Source organism: Corvus kubaryi, unplaced genomic scaffold, assembly GCF_017639235.1.
Source record: "Corvus kubaryi isolate FWS band 111438036 unplaced genomic scaffold, C.kubaryi_AGA036_p1.0 136, whole genome shotgun sequence".
In the NCBI taxonomy this organism is placed as follows: Eukaryota; Metazoa; Chordata; class Aves; order Passeriformes; family Corvidae; genus Corvus; species Corvus kubaryi.
Window position 1 is genome coordinate 7,553,332 of NW_024580670.1, and position 15,638 is coordinate 7,568,969.

At 40.6% G+C, this 15,638-nt stretch overlaps 1 protein-coding gene across 1 annotated transcript in view; it reads right to left on the minus strand.

Moving 5' to 3' along the window:
- PTPRG (protein tyrosine phosphatase receptor type G) overlaps window positions 1-15,638 on the minus strand; it is a 311,473-nt gene that overhangs the window by 166,336 nt on the left and 129,499 nt on the right. Inside the window, exon 4 of the mRNA XM_042015311.1 lies at window positions 15,080-15,228. Coding sequence (XP_041871245.1) covers window positions 15,080-15,228 — 149 coding nt within the window. The remainder of the gene's footprint in view (window positions 1-15,079; window positions 15,229-15,638) is intronic.

Genomic DNA, 15,638 nt, shown 5'->3' on the forward strand with positions numbered 1-15,638 from the left:
CCTCCTGCCTGTGTGCACGGATAAGTGGAGGCAAACATGTCAGCTCAACGCCCTTTTGAGTTGGAGTTGCTTTCTGGATCTTGGTTTCTTTGGAATTGTGTATCAGAAGAAAATGTCCACCATATTTAATAGAAAAAACAGACTGTCCTTGCCTCAGCTTACCAGTCCTTTGTCCCTTCTGACCATGGTGGGGCAGGCTGCCTGGCAGGCATCTTTCTCTTTTTAGAGACCCCTTTCTACAAGACAGGAGGGTATGAACACAGACATATACCAATGGGGCCAGGAGCAGAGATCAAGCTCTTTCTGGGCTAACAATTACCTTGATGCTTGTGGGCTTGACTTTCAGGAACTGTATTGACTTGAAATTATCCAGAGCCATGTGTCAGGTCCCTTTCCAAATGGGAGACAGGATCCTAAGTCACTTAATACACCTTTTTAATATACTTCCCTCTGCTCATTAATATTGCCAGAGCTTTATGCAAGCAAGTCTTTCAGCATACAGTTTGGTTTTATACATGCTTTTCATTAACAGTGAAAATACAATCATTTTACATGACCATTCACATGGCACCGACACTTTATAGGTGTGCAAACATCCTTGTTCTATGAATTATATGTATGTATGTGTAAATAAATGAGAGAGAATGCAGAGGAAAATCACTTATCAGATATTAGTCCCAACTTCTTGAAAGGGATACGATATTTCTGTTTGAAGCGCACTTGAAGTACTTTAAATTGACATACTGAAACCTCTTCAACATCATTAACCTGGATTGAAAATAATCAATAAATAATCATTTTGCATGTAAGTAGGAAAGACAAATGTCTGATACATCAATTGTGAAACCCCTTCTGTACTAATGGTTGCCATAACCTAGGGGATCGATTCCATTACGGATATTTACACAGTGACCTATTAGGAATACACGGAAGTATCATTTTTACATTGATTATCCATCCTTAGAACAGATAGTAATGCATACTTAAATGCATGGATTGCAAAAATAATTTTTAACCTTTGTACGTACTCTTTGTTGAAGAGGAAATCATTTGAGCATCATGGTATGAAGGACACAAATTCAATTTATATCTTAAGAAGAGAAGACAACTATGAATGCACGTAAGAAAATTCTGATTTGTAACAACTACCTAGATCACAAATGTTTTTTATTTGAACCCAAGCAAACTATACAGACATTGCTGGAGAACCATAAAATAAATCCATATCGAACTTTCACAAATTCTATCACCTTTTGAAAATGCCTGAAGCAAAGTTCCCCTTCTGAACAGCTCCACTATAAACCAACATAAACTCTAATCTGTATGCCTGATGCTGGAGGTAGAACATTTTAATTTGACAAACCTGTCCTGTGTCAAGTGTCCACAGTAAATAGCAGAACTAATTGGGAGGCAAGTGCAAATTCAGCCATGAGCTCACAAACAGCCCAAAGGTTACACCTGAGGAAGATCCCCTCCAGCCACTGCTGTCTGCACCCCAGGGCACGGCATCTGCCTGCCCTTCTGGCTTGGGGCAGGGCCACCGTGCCACCAAGGAAAGGAATAACCTCCTCTTTGTGCTCCAAAGGAGAAAAAGTCCATGGGTTACCAGGCTAGCTGGGAATGAGCAGATGCAAATGGGAGGAAGGCTATTATCAAGGCTCCGAGCGAGTCAGAGGCTGCTGCAAAGCTGACGCCCTCTGTCTAGGGAAGGCAATGGTGGTGAAATGCTGTAGCCACATTGAGAGGACAAACACTTGTAGCTGATGATGGTCACTGCTATCTGAAGAAAGTGGAGAGAGCAGCTTGTTTGTAAAAGCGAGGTCTGGTCATCTTCTGCCAAAGAGGAGAAATGGCTTCTTTTATTTGGCTCTATGTAGGGCTCTTGCCAGAAAAGAAAGGGAAAAATAAACTACGGCCTTCTAGTCTAGTATATTTAAAACAAGCTGTCACTAAGTTAACCAAGGCCCAAAAAAGGCATGTAGTACCTGCTCTTAGCAAATTCACTTACTGATTATCAAATCAATTTAGCAATTCACCAAAGTGCCTATCATCCCTCAAAACTGTCACCACACCTGTCAACAAAACCAGGGACCAACTCCTCTCTTAAGGACATAATGTGTCAGATTAAAGGTCCTATTCAAATCACAGCTTCCTGCCAGTTCTGATCTCCTCCTCCATCTTTCATGCCATAATCTTCTTAAAATGACCAAAAGCCACAGGTTTTGAAAATGCTGAATTTTCCACCTGCCAGCAAGGCCGGTGGTGGCACAGCAGGGACAGCAACAGCCCTGCAGTGAAGCACTTCTCAATAACAAGAGGCAAAGGTACAATAATTCCTCCCAGGAACTCAGAGGGCAGCCACTGATCTTTACAGTCTTTATCACAAAAATGATTTTTTGGTAATGTTGTTAGATATAAATAGGTCTTTTTCAACATGAGCTTCTCCCTTGCTAGAGATGGCACATATATGTGGAGCAGTCAGGGAAGCGATATTGTCCTGTTGAATATCTCCTGTCCTTCACAGCAGATAGCATCAAAAATAAATTTTCCAGTCCATTTCAATTCATCCAACACACATGCAGTTCGGGAATCTGGTGAGTATACTCAAGAGGAACAGACCTAAATCTCTTGCCATACTTATCTGCAGGTTACTTATTTGCATGGGCATTATTTCAGCCATGCACACACTACTTCTGGGTCCTGGGATGTGTATCACAATCCCACAAATAGTTCCCCACAATGTGAAGAGACGTGGACCAGCAGGAAACATTAACAGAAAGAAGCAGCATCATGTTTAACCCAGCAATAATTTGGCATTATTAGAGCCTGGGCACAATCTCCATCTACAAAATCAAAATCTCAGTTGTGCCCAGCTCCCGCTCCTCCCCTCTCCATGAGGTCAGCAGAGCCAGCATCAGGGAAGCTCTAAATTCGAAGTAACTCTTTCACAAAACTCCCTGCCATTGTGAGCATTGCAAACTCTTGAACCTGTTCAGTATGAGGCCTCATTTTAATCTTCTGAACATCCTTTCTTTTTAAAGCATAAGCAGATTAAGCTCACTAGGCATCTTTCTTCAGCAATCACCACAGACGCATTAAAATACAGCAAATGAAGAAGGTCCGATAAGGCTGTAATGAATGCATTATCTCAAATCCCAGATTGCTATAACTTTAGAGAAGAAATGAACCTAAGAACAGACTTTAAATACTGTTTCAAGGATAAAGTATTGATGTATTGATCTTATGAGTGCCATTATCTGATGGCTATCTCTGGGTGTCAGGTGAATCCATTCACTGCTAGAAAGACACACCAGGTTGTCAAGGCCTGACAATTATCATTACTAATTATTTCTCTCCTGCTACCCCTTTTCAGTTCCAGCTTCTGACTTGTAGTGTTATCAGAATGTTTTCCACTGCTACCTTACTTAAGTATGATGGGAAAATATCTGAACTAACTCTTCTAATAGTGCAGCAATATAATGTCAGGGATCATGCATAGCAAGTGTTAAGCAAACCAAAATGGTTTGCTAGGAAGCTTTCTTTGAAACAAGAGCATGCTCTACAGAAAATATTAATTTCCTCTGACATGGTCTCATGTTCAAACTCCTCAGAGTTGAGAGCTGTATCTGAGCTTTCATATGGTTCATGCATATTTCATATTTCTTTTCTTTAAAATGGACCAACACAACAGCCATTTGAGCTGCAAGAATCCAGAAACAGATCTTTTCAGTTTCTTGAAATACCACCTTGTAATGCTGTAATCCTGCACCCTGGAAATACAGCAATTCCCTGCCAGGGGACACACAGCTCAATACGCATTCACAATGCTACAAAAGGAAGAGAACAGGAACATTTTATCAGAAGCAACATAAGGGATATGAATTTTCAGACTTGACCAACTTGGGTCTTGGTCTTGCTACTGCTAAACTGTCTGATAAATCACCATATGGTTCAGTGGGAGGGCTACCAGGCTTTCAGAAATGGTATTCCAGCAACAACAGCCTGTAGCTTCCAGCCTCACTGAGTAAAGAGCTCATGCTTTAACATTAGTGACTGATATGTTTGAAGGTCTCTACTTCAGGTACTTGCATTTTTCCTAGTTAAACAAGGAACAAGGGGAATATTAGATGAGGTTGAAGAGAAAGACATGACTACAGATTTCAGGATGGGTGACTCAATTTATGTTCAGGAAATACTGGGTTTTACTTTTACTCACTTGAAATTTCATCTTTTGAACGTAGCTCATTAAGTGAGTGCTCACATTCCTGCCTCCCAAACAGAACGAGAGCTCTCAAGCAAAGAATTTCAAATGAATCTTTTTCAAAACTGCCCTCTAATTGCCTATCTCCTATTTTGAACTGGATGTAATGACAATTCTTAAGAGATATTATTGTCCTGTCTAGAACATGCCACCTCAAGACCAAATGTGTCACTCAACTCTCAGCAAACCACCCTCTCCCTCAAGAGCACTAACCTTCCCTAGGATTATAGAGACCACATATATAGAGAAAGGAGCACAGAATTCCCCCCTCAACCAAAGTTGATGAGAAATTAAGCAAAAGAGGCTTTCCTCTTCTTTTCAAATGAATTTTGTAATTTTGACTACTCATCTGAGGGTAGTTCTGCATTTTAAAATGTTAAACCCGCTACTCTTTGAAAACCCCTTGAGCACTGCATGCAGGCATTGAGTATTGAATTTGTTATCTTATTTGTAGGCATTACCACCCTGAAAGAATGGAAGGGCTTTATGTAGGTATAAAAATCAACTAAAATTACCCTTACAGCAGTCTGGTTAAGGTACAGAGCAAAGAAAAGCACCATTGCAGTTCTGAACTTCAAAACACAGAATGTAGTAAAAACGTATATAAGGGCAAAAATGACAAAATTGAAGAAATTTCATCCATTTATGGCATGATCAAATCCCTAAGATCTCTCTCTCCCTTTCATAACAAATGTGTGATAGATGTTGTACTAATGCATGCTTTAAATTCTCAAGTAAGTTTGCTTCTCCACCCTACATTTCGTGTCCAAGAGCGTGTAAAAAGTCAAATTTGCCCCCAGTCCCAGAGAAGAATGATTCATCCCTAATTTATTAGGGAAACACTCTCAATCCTCCTTTCCTGGACACAGTCACCTCTGGAGAAACTAATGCTCTTTTGGCAGACCAGGTGCCATTTTCTGTGCTTGAATAAACCATTAAAGAACTGTTAGCCCATTGTAGGGGGAAAAGCTCTTTCCCACCTGGTAACAGTATTTCTAGCTCCGGTGGGAAGCCTAAATTTGTATTTCTTACACATGTGTATATCAGAGCTATGTTTTATAAAAAAACTCTACTGAATGGTCAATGGCCAACAATAGCCAAGTGTCTTTGTGGGATATGCTAAAAAAGGCAGTGAACACTGAAGGCAGCTGCAGGCATTTCCTGGAAATACCAGCCCACTTTGCCTCCTCTCTGAAGCCAGAGGATAAAGGAAAGCCCCTTCTATGGACAGCCAGCCTAGATGGGACAGTGATAGAAAAGGGCACTATTGGCCTTTTGTGGAATGTGCTGAAAAGCCCAACTATTTAGGGAATAAAGAATTTTTCTTATTAAGCCATGTAGAGAAACAGGAAGCAAGAGGACACATATTCAGGGATACAACTATTTTCGCCAAATTGTTTTTTCTTTACAGAAAGACAAGAGTCTCAAAGCATAAGCAAACACACACATTTTTTTCTTGTTTCCAACAACTTGATTTTTATTTCATTTCTACCAGACAGTAAACTCTAGCTGTGTTTTAGATCCTTTTTCAACTTTAGTTAACCTTCCCATCTTGTCTGGAAATACAGTGCCTTTGAACTGGGGAAATAACAAGGACTATGCTCATATTGCTGCCTGATCTCTAACATCATGTAATACTTTATACTAGAAAAAACTATAGCAATTAATCCCTGCAACCCTGCAGTTACAGCAGCAGCACTGCTGTATCCCAGAGCAGGAATCCCTCTGGGGCAAGTGCTGCACAAACCCAGCAAAGAGATAGTCTTTGTTCCAAAGAGCTTTTAGATTCAATATAAGAAACTGCAAAGGGATTCAGGTAAAAGGGTAAGAAGGTAAATAGTCCACAGTGAATGTATTTCACAGCCTTGTTCCCCCTTAGAATTAAAAAGTCTTCTGGTGACCTGCACTGGAAAATCAGTTCTAATGAAAACCTTTTTTGGATACACAACTAACCAGACAAGAAGATGCGTCTTCCTTTCTGGTTTACACAAGCTTTTGATCATCATCCCTTACAATGCAGTTCTTTAACATGTGATTTAAAAAAAAAAAAAAAAAAAAAAGTTTCTGAATAAATGTATTGAATTTTCTCACAGCAAAAAACATGTCTGACGTAGCTTGGGATGTCTGACGTTCTCTTGGCACAAAATTATAGCAACTGTTTAGAATTCTTCAGGGAAAAAAAACCCAAACAAAATCCAAAAGAAGTAAAATGCAATCAGTAAAGTACCAGTATAATAGATAATTTTTATAATTTCCTGCTTGCTGCCTTAAATCATGATTAACCTTAGTGAAATCTATTCTGATTGTTTGAATCCCAGTGAAATGACTTCCATGGGAAATACTGGCTGACAGCTACTCACCAGCCCATTAACCACATTAAGGTTTTGATCTTTTTGTGTGCCAAGGAAACATTATTGCTTCTTAACATATCTGTGCAACGTTTCTTTTATCCCTCATGCACCTAAATATTATCTCTCTTTGTTATTTCCAGAGGGTCTATTGGGATAATCATGAAGGATCACACATCTCCAGCAGAAGACATCCCAAAGACTGCTGGATTTGCCCAACAGAAAGGGGCTGTGCTGAGCACTTATTAAGCTTCACATGTTTCTAACCAACATGCCAGGACCCTCGTGTGGAGCCAGCCTGGCACAGCATGGGGTGTGCACCTGTACTAGTGCTTAGAGCCCACAGCCCAGACACACTTGAGGGACCTGCAGTTCCCCTCCCTGTAAGCCTCATGTGCTTCATGGCTGTGCACTGGAACCTGAAAAAATTGCCTTTGGGCATTAAGTTCCCAAACTTCGAAAGCTATGAGCAATTCTTGAAAACTTGATCCCTGTTTAAGACTGAAATGGCCATTTCTACTGAGAGTAATCAAACAGCCCTTTAATAGTTGCAGGAACAAGTTTCTTTTGCAGCATTGCTGAAGCCCCCTTTTCTAGCCACACTAAGTGATGCAGTGCTTCTGTCCAAGATGTGTTTGATGCTGAGGTTCAGCTGACTCCCCACCTCAACTCTAACCCAGCTTAGAAAGCCTCAGTGGATAGCTTCCCTACCTGCACTCACCTCTCACCATCACTGCTGGGGAAAGGAAGCTGACATGAATGTGTTAGAGAACAGTTCATGCTAAACATCCTTTCAAGTCCATCAAAGTCCTGTTCCTTACAGCCAGAACCAAATGAAGTCACCTCCTCATAAAGAACCACCTTCCCTTGCAGGAGACTGCTAGACACTCTCACATGGCAGCTACCTAACATGTTGAAGCAGCAGAAATAGCTATCACCTGTTGTCCTCTTCCTTCTCCTGCTATAATCAAGTAACTTTTCCAGAAGAACAGAATTTAGTAAGCTCCCCTACATATTTTCCCCCCTTTTTTATCACACTGAGTGCCCAGAGCAAATGCCAGTAAATCCAGTTGCTGAAGTACCCAGGGAGCTCAGCATGCAGAGCTCACCTTTACAGCTGGGGAAGAGACAGTCCCATTTTCCAACTCAGACAATCCTACATTTCAAGTAACAATCCTATTGAATCTGCTACCTTTTATTAAAGTAGCTCTTACAACTCTGTCAAATTCTCCAACCTTTGTATTGATTTTTTCTCCTATTCAAAATAACTCTCCTTTACAACGAGCTGGCTGTCAGCCTCTTATCTCTTATTTTCACCCCATCTGATCCTCCTTCTCCTTTGTCAGTCTTTCCAGATTCCAATTCATCATGTAGAAAATCAGGGACTTACATTAAGAAGAATGTACAACTCTTAGCTCATCATTAACATACTGTAATTGCAGTGTAGTGCTACTGCCTCTGACCTTTTCTACAAGTCAGTCAAAATCCTTTGGGGAAAGCAGGACATTCCCAGCCACCATGAAAAGAGTTATCTCTGATTCATGCTACTGGAGAGTTATTTCAAAATAAAACTCTGGAAGCATTGTAACATTTGTAATTCACTCTAGAAATACTGAGGCCTGGTAGACGGCAGGAAGATGCAGCCATAAGACCAAACTGCTTTTCCATTCCTAAATTTTGTCTGAGTCTCTACACGTACAGTCCCAGGATACACTAACCACTCCACTGAACATATTTAATTTCAGACCATCCTCTCCTGTTTCTTCTTAATTATCATGGGACATTCACAGAAAAGATCAGCCAGATGGAGACTAAATATTTCACTACTACAAGATGGAGCATTCTGCACTAAAATGGAACCTTGATTACAATAAAGTCATTAATTAAAGTCTCAACTGATTCTCCTGTCAGTATATGGGAGACACTAAAGACGACTGAGAGGAGGCAGTGTACCAGCTACACTAAGGAAAATAAAACAGTAAACCAGACAGTGATAAGATGGTGTTTAATTTTCACTACTCACAGTGAAACAAGATGGAAACTCAGCCATGTGTTCAATATATCCATCCATTTTATGCTTTTAAAATTATGATACACTGCTTTCCTGACAATGAGAAACTTGAACAAGATTTAAAAGCAGTGAAGAGCAAAAAGGAGTAAAGCCTAGAGACTCCTGGAATGAAATCTTACTTTACTGGAGATAAGATGGAGATGTAGACTGGGCTTTTTAGGTAAGACAGAAATGCAAATGTGGCTTTTTAGCATATTGTATGTTTATTTTATGGCTGTCTGGACTCTTGAAGACTGTGCGGAAAGGAGAGAGAGAAAACTGTAAGAAAACAAAAAAACCACCCATGCTAAGTGTAATTTTTAAGAAAAAGAAATTAAATGAGAAAATCCCCAAGCCTTTTCCTTGTCTGAATGATTAAGTCAGGGCTGCTGTAAGAAATGCAGATGGAATATGCCGAGCATGCTAAATTCCCTGGGCACTCTGCAGCACAGACAGTAGGAGTATGAAGCCAAATCCTCACTCAGAGTTTCACCAGCACATCTCCCATCAAAATCACTGGGAGCTCCAAGTATCCCTTTATAAGTGTGGATTTGGTCCTTGGAGAGAATATTACACTAAAATTATTTCAGACAGTCATAGTCTCTCACTGTGATATATTCCCAATGGTCCTCTTTAGGTCCCTCTATTATTTTTTGACTTCTACTTTGCTACACCCTGCCAGATGGAGGTATGGAAATTTGAAGAGCAACGAGTAAACAAAATAGACGGAAATAAACCCAACACTGGCTCCCTGTTTCACAATTAATCTTTACTTGTGCTTGAAATCAGCATGAGAGATCTTTGCAAAATTACAATTCCCAGATATGCTGGATGCCAGAAATAATGAACCCAGCTGAAATACAGGGTGTTAGTTCTCTCCTGTATACCAAGAGAACATGCTGTGATATTTTCATCATTTAATGCCATAAAGTGTGTGCAAATCTAAATAGACTCACAACTGCACCAAGATTAAAACTACAAAACAGAAATGGTCCCATTTCTAACATTATGAAGTAAATACTCCCTGCCATTCACAAGTGGAGAGAAGGCTGGATATATACTGTAGGTGATTCCAGGTGCAATAGAAAGCCTTAATATTCAGGATAAAACAAAACAAAAAAAACCGTAGTAAACTGAGTAACTAGTCTCAGTTTATTCCCTGTAGTAAAGATTTTTGTGCACTGAATCCCACTCATTTCTTCTACATTTATGACACTGATTTTCATCTGCCTGTGATAAACCCTCAGAATTTAAGTAATATAATGACAGGTAGGACAGCACACAGTGATAAACTTTGGCAGGGTTATCTGAGCATTCAAATTAGACCAACTAATTGTAGATCTAGACCACATAGATGTCAGTATGCAGATTCAAAAAGAAAAGGAAGAAAATCAAAGAAGTAGCAAGAACAAAGATACCATTAGAACCTGGAAAGTCTTCTAAGAAACACACTTAAAGAGCAGTAAGAGCTGTTAATGCAAATGATTGTTTTGTAGTAATTAATAAAGTGAACACATAAACATGATGTAAAAGCTTGTTAATTGACGTAAGAGCGTGTCAGCTCTTCATTTTCTGCTGGGATGGTTTGTTGTGAGGTTTTGTCAGTTTGGTGTTTTTTTTTTTGTTTGTTTTTGTTTTTTTTTGTTTTGTTTTGTTTTGTTTTGGGTTTTTTTTTTAATGGAAAAGAACTTGAGATTTCCAAAAACATACATGTTGGTACTTGTGGGTATGAAATCACATTGCTCTTTCAGAAGCAATTTAGCCTAAACAGTGCAAGTTTGTTCATGTAAGAGTAAAAGGATGAAGTCTCTATGGCATACTGCAGTATGGTCCTTGGAATAAGATTCTCATTTACTAAATAAATTACTTTATAGTACTGTATAATGGTGTTCACATTATAACTGACAATTAGCACCATTAAAGGGAATGCTCATAAACAGCCAAAGCTCACATCAAATTAACACAGCCATGATTAAAATCACTCTTCTGATTTCTGCTCTTCACAGAAATAAGCAGCATTTTGCATAAAAATTACTACAAGGCAGCTAAGAAAAAATTAAAATAATAACTTCACTGTTATTCTGGAATGGTGGTACCTCACTCCAGCAGCACACAGAGCACTGCCAGGTCAGCTCCTCACTTGCTATGAAATATTAAGCACTGGGTTTCCTTCAGAGCAGCCAGCTAGCACAGTGAGCCCTGCCTGCTGCTGGGAACCAGTTTCGGTGGCACAGGAGATTAAAGTGCTTCAATTACTCCTCTTGGCTCTAATGAGGGGAACTTGGGTTCTCTCCTGGCCTGAGGGAAGCTCATCTTCTTTATTTTAATTTTGTCACTTTTCCATTTAAGTGGTTTCTAGTGTTTGCATGTCCACTTATATTGTTGCAGCTTCAGAAAGAAAAGGAAAAACCTGAGGAATTACAGTGGAGAAGAACAATAACAAAATACAAAGGAGTCAGCAACTCATTAAAATTTAGAAAATGCAACATTAAAAACTGTTCTTAACTTAAAAAAAAAAAAAAAGAGAAAAGAGAACCTTTTTCTAAACTGGCACAGAGCCCATGTCCTCATTAGGATTCACACTCCACTCACACAGCACTACACTAATGGTATCACTTTAATCTTCAGCATCACAGCACTACTTCCTGGCCTCACTCAGATACTGCTTGTAAAGTGGCAAGAAAGAGGGGAAGAAGAAGCTTCTAGTGAATGCTGACCAGGCCTGGTATCAATCTGGATGTATGTGGAAGTTTGAAGCACTTGGACATCCCTGTTCATGAATGCTGCTTCAGAGGCAGCCAAGCTCGTAATGGCTTCATAAAGATCAAGTATCACTAAGGAAAATCTAATCAATAAATAAGCAATCAAGACCACATAATTAAAGAATACCATTACATGTGCCATAGTTTAAAAAGGAATCATAATATGCTACATAAAAGTACTGCAAGATAATACGCCTTTGATCCAACATCCCTTTAAAGCAGGAAACAAAAGGATATTCTCATATATCTTACCAACTAATTTAACACATAAATCATAAAAAAATATGATCCAGATGGGCTTCAATGAAGGAAACCAATTAACATAGACAGCCTTACCATCTGACACTTTAGTTGTAATAATAAAAACCAAACAACATGGTCAAACAATAATGCTCTGTATTATATCTGACATTTCTAATTAGTTTCTGTATCCTCTTCGAGAAAAACAGACTACCAGCAAGCACTTTGTTTCCCAGAGGAAAAAACTTCTAAACTTAATGTGCACAGACCTCATTCTATGGATGAAAGCTGATCTGTCTGTGTTCCCTTGGGATGTGCTTTGGAACTAATGGGTTTTGCATAGTCCACATCTGGTTGCAAAATTAAGACTTAGAAAACATTTCCTTTCAGCTGCATTTCCATTGTAACGGCTGCAGACCTGGAATGCCAATACCTACACACTCCTGTAAGCTTCTCCTGTGTCCATGGGCTCAGAATAATCAGAATGATTTAGGCTTTGCTTTCTGTAGGATAGAATTTTGGTTTATCCTTTCTACACCCTCCCTAGAAATGCTATTTCTCAAATGAAGTGGAGTGTTTTTGGCACAGACCTCCCAGCATCAGGCAGTTGGGGTTGCATCAGACAGTTGCAAGCTGCACTACAATTAGCATTACAAATTAAAAGCCCCACTGAGAATACACATGGAGTTACTGTTTGAGAAGTCTAATCCCAACTATTTAGACTGGTTTTTGGATCTATCAGCAATAAAGACTCAATATTATCACCTTAGACCTATTGGACCCTCCAAAATCCACCCATAGATATCCTTTGCAGCGCATGACTGAAAGTCAGAATTCTTGTGTAGGAGATAGATACCATCACAATAGGAAAAGGCTTGATTTGGAAACTGTTCTTTCTTTACAAGAAAAAAGTAAAGGAATGGTTGTGGGAATTCTGCCATTGTCATCCTACCTTGGAAGGCCAGAGGTCCATGTCATTGCAACAAACACAAATCACTTGGAAATGATTAGGATTAACACTAAACCTATCTGATCCAGCAATTTATTTTGCTCAGCATTCATAAACAAGCAACATAAATTCCTAAAGGCGGTCAAGGCAGTCCCCCCACAATTTTCAAGTTTATATTCTAAACAACTGAAATGAAGAATATTTAAACCACAGGAAAATGACTTCTTATGAACTTGCTTATTTCCAAAGTACAAGAGCTTCTGTCTTGGGGTGACTTTATGATGTGTATCCCATATTGCTGCCCTATGCCCAGGAATTAATTTTGTGCCTTTCTATGCCTTTAAACTGAGCCTGAAAGGGGGGAGGAAAAACTGAGCAAAACTTCTTCAAAGCAGTTTGCAGCTTGTTCAAGGTCACACAGAGATAGAGATGGCTCTCTGCGTTCAGCTGGGGCAGGAGAGGGAGAGCAGAGGGAAGCACCCGGCTTGCTTTCCTTCCAGCCAGCTTTTGGCCAGTTTTTCAGCTCCTTTTCCTCTGGAGAGCTGAACTTTTGTTTTCCTGGGACTTCGTTTTTTCCCCTTTTCTCTGCTGGACGGTTTCAACATCAGAATACATTGGGAGGACTTTCCACCGAGGCCTTGGCCCTGGAGGTGGGCCCACCACCCTGTCCCAGCTCCAAGGAGGGAGAGGGAGATCTACAGAAGGACTCTGAAATTTTCCCAGGTTTTCTCTGTACCATGAGAGGTTTCATTATTTAGCATTAGTGTCTTTTTTTCCCTGTGTATTTTTTAAATAAATAGTTTCATCTCTTTCACTTTCCGTTGAGGAAAATTCAATTTTTTCCCAAACCTGGTGGGGGAGGGCTGATTGTAACCTGCCTTTCATCAGAGGATATATTTCTAAATTTGGCCAAACCGGCACAGCTTCCATTCATCAAGCCACCATCAAACAGTCTTGGGATCGTAAGAAAGGGTTTCTGAAGGGGAAATACTATTTTTGAGGCAAACAAGAAGGCCCACGCTTTTTCACCCCCTCCACTCCCCAAAATTTCAGAGGAGGAGTTGACTGGCTCTCTACACTTCCTGAGTGCACCTTCCTGAGGTTTACAAATACCAGTATTGCCAACTGAGACAGACAGGGCAGCATGACAATATTTGGGCCTTTGCTCCATCTGCGAGGGGTGGCCCCTTGTGAGAAATCACAGCTACATCAAGAAGATGATAATGGAAAAGCTCATTAAAAAAAGACAAAAATAAAATCTCTGCCTCTCAGAAAATCCAACATACAGGTACACAATTTGGAGACAAAAATCAGGTTCTAATTCTTGTGTGATGAGGCACTTTGAGCAGGCAGGTGAGAACTGGAAGTTTTGATAATGCACCAGAGTCTATTACAACCTCCCTTTGAGGTCTGAAAGCATATTCCCACCTCCTGATAAACGTGACTTGGCTAAAGCCACATGTGATGAATTATGGCAAGCTGGGGGATAAATCAAGTCCCAAGACCACCATTTCTGCTCACCCATGAGCTTTCCGAGAAAGCAAGCGCAGCTTCCTGCAACCTGCTCAGGAACCACTACTTGGGAACTGCATATCTGCTTACTCACAGGCAAAGGTAATCCCAGATAACATCTTGTTTATCTCACCATGCAAAACCTTGACTATCGAATGAAAAGTATCAACAAACTCCGTTGACACAGAAAACACTGCAGTGAGGACAGAGCGACCTGGGGCTATGGGTCACAAGCCAAGATCCGACCACACCCGGCTGCCTGACAGTGCTGGCACTCTCGGGGCACATCACTGCACTCAGCTGCACACAGGTGCCTGGCTCTGGCTCTGGACATGGCTGTGTTCCCAGGGCACTGTGTGCGAGGCTGTACCTCGCTCCCGGGATAGCTGGGCCACTGTTGGCTGGGGCTGGCTCGGGCCCAGCCGGCTCCAGCACATGCAAATGCAGAGCTGTTTGCACGGATCTATGGAGAGGTCCTGTTAGTGCCAGGCAAGGGATAGCAGCTGAATCCAGGCAGAGGTCAGGCCTTGTGTGTGCAAGGAAGCAATTCTGATGACAGACAGCAGTCTCAGCACGATGGCTCCCAAACCGCTGCTATTTGTTTGTAAGTGTCATGGGAAAGGAAAGCTTTGGAGGACAATGAGGTCACTCGGTAGATGTATTTGTAAGGAGATCCTCCCACACATGGAAAGCTTATGGGAGAAACGAGGAAAGTGGCTGTTTGCAACTTAACCCGTGGGACATGAGAGCTGGCAAGGCCAGCAAAGCAGAGCTCAGAGCTGATATTGCAGAAGCACATGAGAGATCATGGATAAAGTGCTGCAAGGGCCGGAAGGGCCTGCAAACTGCTATGTTCACTGAGAGGAACATTACCCTATTTCACAGTGGCCTCCAACTACAGCAATACATTCTGATTTTGTTTTCTCTGAGAACACAGGCACATGTCTTTACACTCACCTCAACAGGGAACCTCTTGCCGTTGATGCTGTGTTCAGAGCCAGCTGATCCGTTGCTTTGACCCCAGTGAAACTCCACTTTCTCTGCCTTAAATCTGCCTGGTAACCCGGCACCACTGACAAAATAATCGTCCTTCAACAGGATAGCAACTGCACACACAGAACAATGAGAAAGAAACTCTTAGCACAGTTTTTCTGAAACAGTTACAGTTTTTGCTCATTATATCAGAATACTTCTAATGCAAGTAAAATGTTGGGTCATCATTTTCCTCTTTACAGGGGGTGTTTAAAAAAGAGGTCTGCAAGTAATACTGGCTAATTCTGGAAGTGATTATGAAGTTACACAGACTATAGAAAATCCCAAAGTCCAAATTTCTCAAGGACATTTTGCCCTCCTTGTTGGACTTTGATTAAAATTTAAATGGAAACTACATCAAAACCTGTTTAATGTAGTTCCAGAGAGTAATGGCTGACCATGGTCCCTGCCTCAAGGTCTGTAGATCACAAATTAAGAAAAGAATGGGTCTCCTGTTTCTTGGACTTCCTCTTTTTTGTTGGTG